Below are 10,474 nucleotides of genomic sequence, written 5' to 3' on the forward strand. Positions count from 1 at the left end.
TCCACATTATATCATTACATTTTTTAAAGATGTGTGGTAGTGAGAAAAGCAAGTATAGCATGATTTAAAATTTATTTCTCCATCAAATATAAAATATTCATATGAAAACTTTATTTTTTCCTCTATTTACAGCGTGAACAAGCTTATGCTGAAGCTAGATTACGAATCCTTGGTGAAGCTCGAAGTCCTGAGGAACAACACCTGCCCTCAACTGATGATAGGTTGGTGCTGTACTTTTTGCTAGTGATAGTAACACAAACATAATTTCAAATTGCTCAGTGGGAATGTGGAATAGAAATAGAAAATCTTTTAATAAGTAGTGGTTGTGGGAGCATATATTTGAATGTCACCAAACTAAACACATTAAGATTATATCTGTAAATATTTACTTACGATATACTGTTTTGAATATTTAAAGAAGAGTAGCTGGGTTGTAAATCCAATAAGATCATGTATTTATTATTGTACTTCTACCAATATATTAAGACAAGTTTGCATAATTTATGTTAATTTTCAAATTTTTGCTTTTTTGTTAAATGAATGCACTTTATTTAATAATATAATAATAATTATGGAATGAAACATTTGTTAGTGAAAAAGTTTAAGACAAATGAGTGATGCAGTAAGAATCATACAAAAAGTATGACGTTAAATTTTGCACACAACCCCAAATTTCAGCAATATTAGGATTTATGGGTAATCAGCTGTCACTACACAGATAACTTTACTGACTGGTTCTTTATCTTCGTGTAATATCGGAGTATAATGGGTTATAATTGAAGTAATTTCAGAGAAATATCCTCATGTCATTTCAGATTTTTACTATTAGTTTGTGATGATGCCTTGATAATACTCTAGATCACATAATAGACTGCCCATTCTTAAGGTGAATGAGGCAACTGCATAAATAGTTTTGTCATTGGACAACAAATATTGCACGTGGCACTATGATACCCATTGATTTAGACGTACCATGGAATGAGCAATGCTGTTCATCGGTGAAATGTTATAAGCAAAGTTTGTCGCCAATTATCAGCATTTGGCTGGAGCACAACTCATCAAATGCATTCATCCCACAGTCAACTGTACCTGAAGATCATCTCTAATTTATATGTTTAGCAATTTTTGCTGAGTTTCCAATCAATGAATGCAAATTAGCCACTGTGATATGCTACCAATTCAGTTGATTTGTACTGCAGGAATACTTCTTACAATTATAAATAGAATAAATATGAAATCATTAGAACTAATGCTTATAAAATAAACATTTCTCATGAGTTATTATTTGGATATAGAGTGTATCGCTGTAAAAGCTTTTTACTTGAGTCCGTGTAGCTAATTTGATATGGATTTATGAGGGCAGAAAAAGCTTCCCACTAGAAAGCTTTTTAATTCTTCTCAACTTCTTTAAATTTAATAAAGTAGTGTCCTTTCAGTTATTGAACATGTTCTATAAACTCAGCTCAAAGCAAACACTAGTTAGCTGTCACAAGTGGATTGCTTTAGAGCTTTAAACTCATTTATAGAATTCAATCACAGCTGTCTGTAAGTCACTGGCACTCCTGGTTTCACACTTCGTTCTTTTAGAGTTGTTAATAGCTTGCAAATAATCCAGTAGTGGTTCTAACTGATTTCTGCTTATCAGTTGCTAGCAATAGTACAAGAAAGTTTGTTAGGCTGTGAGCTCCACTGCTAGAGATGGGGCTGGTGCAAGTAAACAGGCACATACTGCATGTTTACTGTTCTGTTTAATGTCCGATTTCTGCATCCGACATGACATTGAAATGACATGTACAACAAAATACACGCATTTCACTGTTTCAGATTCAAAATTTGACTTATAAGTAACAGGTATAGAAGACATGATTTGAGTCTGGCTAGTGTAGTATATAAAATTTTAGTGGGTATCATGTCATGACACTGGGGAGATAATCTTACTGTATGCAAAATGTATGTATGGGTATTAGGCGCATTATGATGACTGAATATTTTACTCATTGAGATGGTAAATAAGTTAAAGAAGTAATTTTTGCTTCCATTCTAAACATTTTTGTAGGCCTTCTTAACAACCACCACATTTTGCATCTGATTACAGTTAGTTGTAAATGGCTGTCATTTCGTTTACACAGTGAACAACTAAATCATGAATGAATGCTGTTAACAAAAAAAATGCCATCAGGACATCTACTACTGTCACAAATTAGAAACATTTTTCTGAAAAGAATAAATTTACAGTGAACATGCATTTTTTAAATTACAATTTAAATGTAATCTAAATACAGTTTGTTCTTTAAATTAAACTGTATTTTAAAATGGAATTGCTTTCCCTTTCTCACATCTCATCCTGTGAGCCATGATGAAGGGCAATAGGCAGATTCTGTATCTTAGATTTCTGCAAAGTGTGTGACATGGTGCCCCACTGCAGACTGTTAACAAAGGTGCAAGCATACGGAATAGATTCTCAGATGTGTGAGTGGCTTGAAGACTTCTTAAGTAATAGAACACAGTATGTTGTCCTTGATAGTGAGTGTTAGAGACAAATGTATCATCAGGAGTGCCCCAGGGAAGTGTGATAGGACTGCTCTTATTCTGGCTGTACATAAATGATCTGACAGCAGGGGTAGCAGCAATCTGCATCTGTTTGTTGAACATGCTGTAGTGTACGGGAATGTGCTGTTGTTGAGGCACTGTAGGAGGATATAAGATGACTTATGCAAAATTTCTAGTTGCTGTGATGAATGACAGCTTGCTCTAAATGTATAAAAATGTAAATTAATGCAGATGAATTGGAAAGACAATACAGTAATGTTCGAATACTGCATTATTAGCGCAATGCTCGAGAGTAATGTAGATTAAATATCAAACCGAAACGTTGCGAGGCAATATGAAATGGAACGAGCGTGTAAGAATGGTAACAGGGAAGGCGGATGGTTGACTTCTGTTTATTATGGGAGTGGACAGTTTGCCGAGCTCTTGGTTTGTTCTCGAACTGACGGTGGATCAAATGCCGCAATGAAGCCACTGTTTTTCTTTGCAAATATTGAAGATCAATTTGGGGAGATTACAGCAATAGGAAAGTGAAAAATGGACCTTTGATGATCAAAACATCACACATCAACCAATCACGGGCACTTCAGGCCTGTGCAAAGATAAGAGATATACCTGTCACCATTTCTCCTATTAACAAGGTCAGTAGAATTCAAGGTGTTAATCTCCCATTTTAACCTAATGCTACAAACTGATGAAGAAATGCACACTAATCAGGTGTGGTGTGCAGTCCATTTTGTTCTCCACATCCAGAAGGGACCCAAAGGTAATAGAGTGGACACTGGAGCTTTTATCCTACCCTTCGATGGCAACATTTTACCTGAGAAGGTTAAGGTCATGGTTTTTAGATGGGATGTCAGGCCTTATTTTTCCTCCTCTGATGAGATGTTTTGGGTGGCTGTTCTAATGAGACTATCTGTTGGGCATGTGGACGGGCAGCCCTTGTGACCAACCACCTCACTTTGTCAACTGTCTGGAAGTGCACCCTTCTCATTCACCATAATTCAGTATTTAAGAGTCAGAATAAAATCCAAGAGTATAAAACACTTGACCACCTGTCTCATTGAGGTGCAAAGAAATAGTTTGAAAGACTTCATCCAGTTGATATGGTCTCAAATTTTGCGACTGTTGTCATAGTCCAAACCTCACGTGATGACACGGTCTTACACGACACGTCCTGGCATTGCCCCACAGTTGAGGGGAAGGAACTTCAGCTCCCTTGCCCCCTACCCCTGTAGCAACGGCAGTTCCCACATATGAGGGATGAGGACACCTGTGTGTGTGTGTGTGTGTGTGTGTGTGTGTCCGGACAAGGACCAGCACCTGCAGTTAGTGGGCAGAAGAAAAGTACCATCCTCCCAGTAGATAAAAGGGTGAAATCTTCACTGAAATCAAAGGATAAGAAGGATAAGTAGAAAGATAAACTACTTTCTGAGATTACAGTGGAATTTCTTGCAGCCCATAAACAACTTTATTGCAAAATATTGATATTAGTTTGTTATTCCAAATGACTCGTCCAAACAGCCATGTGCAATAGCATGATAGAATTCACTGGTAGATTGACAACAAAGGCCAGTGTGTCAGCCAGCCTGGGTGTGGTTCCCACATCCGACTAGGCGAATATCGAGCTTTACCCAAATCCTGCCTCAATTACATGATTTGCAAACACTTCAAAAACCTTCTCACTGTTTCACATGGGACAACACTAGACCGAGCGAGGTGGCACAGTGGTTAGCACACTGTACTCGCATTCGGGAGGACGACGGTTCAATCCCGTCTCCGGCCATCCTGATTTAGGTTTTCCGTGATTTCCCTAAATTGCTTCAGGCAAATGCCAGGATGGTTCCTTTGAAAGGGTACGGCCAATTTCCTTCCCCATCCTTCCCTCACCCGAGCTTGCGCTCCGTCTCTAGTGACCTTGTTGTCGACGGGACGTTAAACACTAATCTCCTCCTCCTCCTCCTCCTCCTCCTCCTCCTCCTCCTCCACAACACTAGACACAGGCAGATGGGGTACATAAATCCTGTCTCAGCATAGTAGTAATGGTGAGGTGAGGGACCACCCTCTGCCTCTGGTATTGCCAAATCCCGATCGACATGCCAACACCATGAAGATATGGGGGTAAGGCCAGAAAATAGTAGTAGGAGCATTGTCTTATCCTAATTTGATTTTTTATTATTATTATTTTTATTTTTTTATTTAAATGTAGTGATGAAGTGATGTAAAATGTTTTCACTGTTTATATTGTACTTCGTTGTTTCAGGATAAGCAAAATACAGACAAAAATGGAGGTGTTGCGAACGTCAGAAACTGGCAACATTTTGCGTCATCCGAAGGGACCCGACGGAACGAGAGGATTCAATTTGCGTAGATAGTGCCCTTAGGAGCACTACGTTATTGATGTCTCCTGCCTTGCCTCTCCCCGTGACAATACAGACTAATTAATTGACATTGCCTACATTTGAGGCACATGGGAGAAGGGAGAATTCACAACCAATATTTGTGATGTGATTGTACATAATTGCGTGATTTATATAGTGAAAACAAGACAATGCCTAGTTGTATCAGCTTGTTGTGGCATGACTTAAGAGACAATTGTGTTGATATTTTGATACATTTAATGGACTCGCAGTTCTGTGTGTGTGGACCCTATGGAAATGAAAACCAGTGATGAAACAACCTCTCATATACATAATCACATACATATTATATATCATACACTCATTTCATTGCCATGGATGTTGTGTTGTTCAAATTTTATATATGTTTTAGGTTTTATGGTTTTTTTTTATAGACTGTTTTCAGTTGCAAATAATTTCACACGTTTCTGTGGCATTTTGATTTCTGCTGATGATTTCAACTTTCTTGTTATGATAGAATAAGTGATGGAAACAGGACAATACCTTACCAGATATTTCTTCTTCTTCATCACCGTCGTCGTCATATATCTCTCTCTCTCTCTCTCTCTCTCTCTCTCTCTCTCTCTCTCTCTCTCTCCCTCTCCCTCTCCCTCCCTCTCTCCCTCCCTCTCTCCCTCCCCCCTCCCTCCCTCTCCTCCCCCCTCCCTCTATCACTCAATTTTTTTATTGTTACTGTGTCATGGTTGGTGTTTCTATCCAGACATTTTTGACTTATGTGACAGTATGAAATAAGGAAAAGTGAACAGGATTTAGATGCAGTGAACAGAATTAAACTCAAATAACAGGATTGCATATTTTTAAAACAATTCATTCAAAAAGTAGATAATTATATCTATGTGCTGGATATACATGTAAAGATTGTGCATTAAGAAATTGTTATGCCACTTGGAACTTGGTGGAACAGTGCTGCCACTTAAGCTTACAGGAATTAAGTGAATTTATACTTTTCCACATTTCATATAAATTTGAGAATAAATAATGGGACATGGAGTGATAATGAATGTGCATATTTCCAATTTTGTAAAAAGAAAAAAAAAATGACAGTTTCATAAATGTAAGTGTGCATAGTGAGACATGTTCTGTTTGTTTCATCCTTCTGATACAAGATTCCCTCTGTTGTAACTTAACATGAAGACTGAGTGTACTGAATTGTAGTTATTTAATATCATGACAAACAATGATGATAGCTGCAAGATGTTAAAAGTCCAGGATGCATTCCACTGTTTGATACATTGGAACTACCTGAAGTCGTGATCTAGTCTTGAACAGAAGTATTTCCACCACGGATTTTGTGTATGGATGTAAATCTTGTTGGAGAGTTTTCTGAAATGTCACAGTCAGTTTTGTATGTATGGAAAAGTAATTGTCAGGCCTGCTCAAATGGTTTGTAAATGTTTGGTAATTCTTGAGCACACATTTTCAATATAGGTAGAATTTGCCATCAAACACAATGAGAGTTTTATAGCTCATAAAGAAGGGAAAGTTTTAATTTATGCAATCATTAAAATTATCATTTAAATAGCATTTTCCTCATTGGCTGTTTTTTTTAATAAATTTTCTACTATTTGCAAAAACTGTGCTGCCTGGCTTAAGTTAGATAAACACATTAACGTGCCTTAGATTTTGGGCAAAATGGCTTATAGAACAACTTCAAAGGAATTTTTATTTTTATTACAGAAGAATATTACAGCTATTTATTCTGAAATGGAAGTAGATACACAATGAAGCAGATTATAGTAATGTAAGAAAAATATCACAGACTGTGTAGGGGCCAGAAAATACTTTGTGGCATGTTAATCCACAGTGGTCACAACTTTGACTGCAGAAATTCAGTAAAAATGAATAGTTTCCCAGTGTCAGCAAAACAACAGATGAAAGGCAAAAAGCTTTTTTTCTTTTATTATGTGTAAAGAAATATTAATTTCTATGTATATGATTTTCCTTTCTGAAGTTGAAAATTGCTTGCACTTCGTATTTGGTTTCACAATTTTCATGTTTAATCATTTCATTTTAAATATTGAGTGGATAGGTTTTTCTGACTTCTAGTGTCAGAGGATTTTTCTGTTGCACTATCAATGAGTTGAATGAATTGCCGTTTCCTATCTCTTAGAAAGTCATTGGAGTGTTAGTCTTACTGTGTTTATATTGGAGTATAAGCAGTTGATGGTAGAAGGCCAACTCTCCACTTCTGCCTGCTCAAGTATTATTTTAATGAAGAATGGTCTGTATTCAGAATCTTGCATTATGATAATTGTTATTTAATTGAATCTGTACCCAAAAAAAGATTGTAACAGTGATTAATGAGCATTTAGTGTCTCTTTGTAAGGCTTCACTTTTTGTTAAAGATATGCTGCTGGTATTTGTCCTTGGATCATTGTTGCTGCATGCAAATAAATTTTGGAAGGTTTGTAACCAGTTTTTAAGATTTAAATTATTTAAAGTTTTCAGATGTAGGATTTCCACCTCAAAGAAACATTAGTGATTAAATCTTGGATATTTTTTATGTGCCCTCATTTTGAGATATATGTAAAAATTATTATTAAAATGGGTTACTTGTGAAGGAAGTTAATATATTTTTAAAAAATTATCAATATCACTTGTTTTAATATTTAAAAAAATAGATTGCTGAACTGTGAGCAGTGACAGATATGTAGCACAGTCAAGATGCCAAAGAAGTTAGCAGTTTGTTAAGATTAAATTGTGTAACAAAGCCTCAGTAGTAGCTTTTCCCATATCCTTATAAAAATAAGGTTTATTTATGATAAAATTGTCTTTATATCAAACACTGAATAATTCTTTTACAGTAGTATATGTGGTCCCCAGGAAATACATTCTGTGGTATAAAGACATTGAAAGTCCAATAATTCAATCTTTCAATATATTGAACAAAAAATAAATTAGCAAGAAAACAATGATGGCTTCTTCTGTACATTAATGACATTTTTGTGTTTCAAAATTATGTAATCATAATGAGCCCTGAAAAGAATCTTTACAGTTTATGTAATGACTGAGCAATATGGTACATTGGTTAGCACACAGGACACACTTTGGGAGGATGGTAGCTCAAATTCCCATCTGCACATCCAGGTTTAGGGTGTCAATGATTTACATCAGTCACTTGCTATAAATGCCAGGTCGGCCTCTTTTAAAAGGTCAGTGCCAATTTCATCCCTCACCTTTGTCCCAGTCCTAGGTTGTGCTTTATGTTCAATGGCCTTGTCATTGATGGGTTATTAAAGTCTGTCTGCTTTGGTTTAGGTGGGAGTAAACACTTGCAGATTTTCATAATGCTGATAGTTTTATGATCATTGCTATTTTGTAATAATGTATCCAATTTGTTTAATGCTCCTGTATCGTTGAAGCATGACAACAAGTTTTAGGAGTAGTGTCCAGACCATAAGTTCAAGCAATACAGCATGTGTGTGAAATCCATTTATCTTCTTAGTTAATACCGAAAAGTGAAACCCTGGGCCGAATACAATGGAGAGAATAAAGACAAGCAAGTACGAGGATTGACTGAAAAGTAATGCCTCCACATTCATAACTCTTCAACAGTTGGCAGCATTTGTGTTCAGTAGGTACTGGCTTGTTTTGTAGCCTCTTCTCTATAGCTCCAGCTGGCAGGAAGCCTTAGCATTGAACAGTTGTGTTGTTACAGTGTAAAGTATGGAACCCTGCGCAGATAGTCAGTCAATGCGATTTGAGTAATGTAGACTCATTGAATTCTTGACTGCAGAAGGTGTCACCCCCAAAAGTGAGTCATCAGAGAATGAAAGCAGTTTATGGTGATTGTGTTGATGTGAGTACTGTGCGTCATTGAGTGAATAAGTTTAAAGATGTTGAGATGGGAACATCTGACCTGCGTGACAAAGAGTTGCACATCCTGTGACAGCAACTACAGAGTTTCGCAAGCAAATTGTTGACAGATTCAGAATGATCGTCGTATCAATCAGAGAGAAACTGCAAGCACAATCAGCATTTCACAACAACGTGTGGGTAACATTATTGCTTTGCTTGGCTATCGGAAAATCTATGCACGATGGGTATCCCGGATGCTGGCTCCTGAAATGAAAGCACACAGGCTTGAAATTTGCCATGAACTCCTCTTGCATTATGAGAATGAAGGTGATGCCTTTCTCCATTCAATTGTAACACGAGACGAGACATGGGTACACCATTACGACCCGGAGACAAAACGTGGTTACACCATTACGACTCGGAGATGAAACGCCAGTCTAAGGAATATCGATACAAAGACTCGTCCCAGAAAAAGAAATTAAAGACGTAGCCCTCAGGTGGAAAAAATCATGGCCACAGTGTTCTGGGATGCAGATGGTGTTATCCATGTTGATTTCCTTGACTGTGGAACAATAAATTCAGAGAATTACATCACAACACTGCATTCCCATCCAAACCCAATTAAGGTGGCGACTTTACTTCTCATTCAACCCTCGTACTTGCCATATAGTGGAGACATTGATCCCTTAATAGGCTCATAAAAAAGAAATTGGGCATCATAGTTAGGAGTTTGAACTTAAGTTCTTGATTTCTGAATTGAAACTTTCACACATATGGAAGCAGTGAGAATGAAAGTGAGATACCACAACCAATGACACGGTGTGTCTTTGTGTGTCTGTATCTGTGACAGCTGCAGTTTATAGTCAAGTGACACAAGTAGTGTAAAGCATGACATTACAGTACTTTTGCTTGTAATATATTGTTCTGTATAAAGGGTCAAAATTTGCTGCTCGCTCTTCTGAATAGTTGCATGACATGGATACTAGAATTTTTCAAAATAACAGTATTAAATTAGAAGTAAACTTATCCCTTGTCTTTTTGTTATTTGAGGTCATTCTTTTTAAATAAGAATCATGAAGATTTGTAATTTGGTCTTGAAATACCAGAAACATCACTTATTTTATGAATGACTGAAATTCTTGCCACATGTTTTATACACACAGTTGAGTAAAGATTTGATAGCTTATATATTTAATAGTGAAATTTGTATGAAAAATAAGGATATAGAGGTTCAGTAGATCAGAATGTGAGATTGCACAACAAATGGGAGGGGGGAGTGCTCTATTTGAGCGAATGTGAGCGAGCGTAAGTGAACGAGCATTCACAGAAAGTTCACCTGTGCTTTCATACATTTGAATCTGTGAAGAAGCATTTACATTAGATAGAATGGAAGAGAACTGGCATAGCCTAAGAATGCTGCACCATTGGGTTGTGGTGCTAATAATCGGCAGGTTGGATAACTTTGAGATTGTAGAGGATTATTTTGCATGACAAGTACATTGTTTTTGCAGATGCAAAATACCACAAGGAAATAAGAATTTAGGTGTCACAATTTGTCCACAAGTGTGAAATGTGTGGAGATCACTTAACACTGAATTGCAGCTACATTTTCGTTAGTATTGTTCCAAAACTTTGCACATTGTTGTTAACATTTTCCTCTGGGTCCTTATTACACTATTGATGAGGAAATTTAAAAGCAGAACGCTACC

The 10,474-nt window shown here is 36.7% G+C and overlaps 1 protein-coding gene across 1 annotated transcript in view; it reads left to right on the forward strand.

The window, feature by feature from the left end:
• The window catches only part of LOC126175936 (SUZ domain-containing protein 1), a 65,143-nt gene extending 59,597 nt beyond the window's left edge, over positions 1–5,546 (forward strand). Inside the window, exons 4-5 of the mRNA XM_049923014.1 lie at positions 133–221; positions 4,811–5,546. Of these exons, the coding sequence (XP_049778971.1) occupies positions 133–221; positions 4,811–4,922 (201 nt within the window). The 3' untranslated portion in view covers positions 4,923–5,546. The remainder of the gene's footprint in view (positions 1–132; positions 222–4,810) is intronic.
• Positions 5,547–10,474: the final 4,928 nt, after the last annotated feature.

This window comes from Schistocerca cancellata, chromosome 3, assembly GCF_023864275.1.
Source record: "Schistocerca cancellata isolate TAMUIC-IGC-003103 chromosome 3, iqSchCanc2.1, whole genome shotgun sequence".
NCBI lineage: Eukaryota > Metazoa > Arthropoda > Insecta > Orthoptera > Acrididae > Schistocerca > Schistocerca cancellata.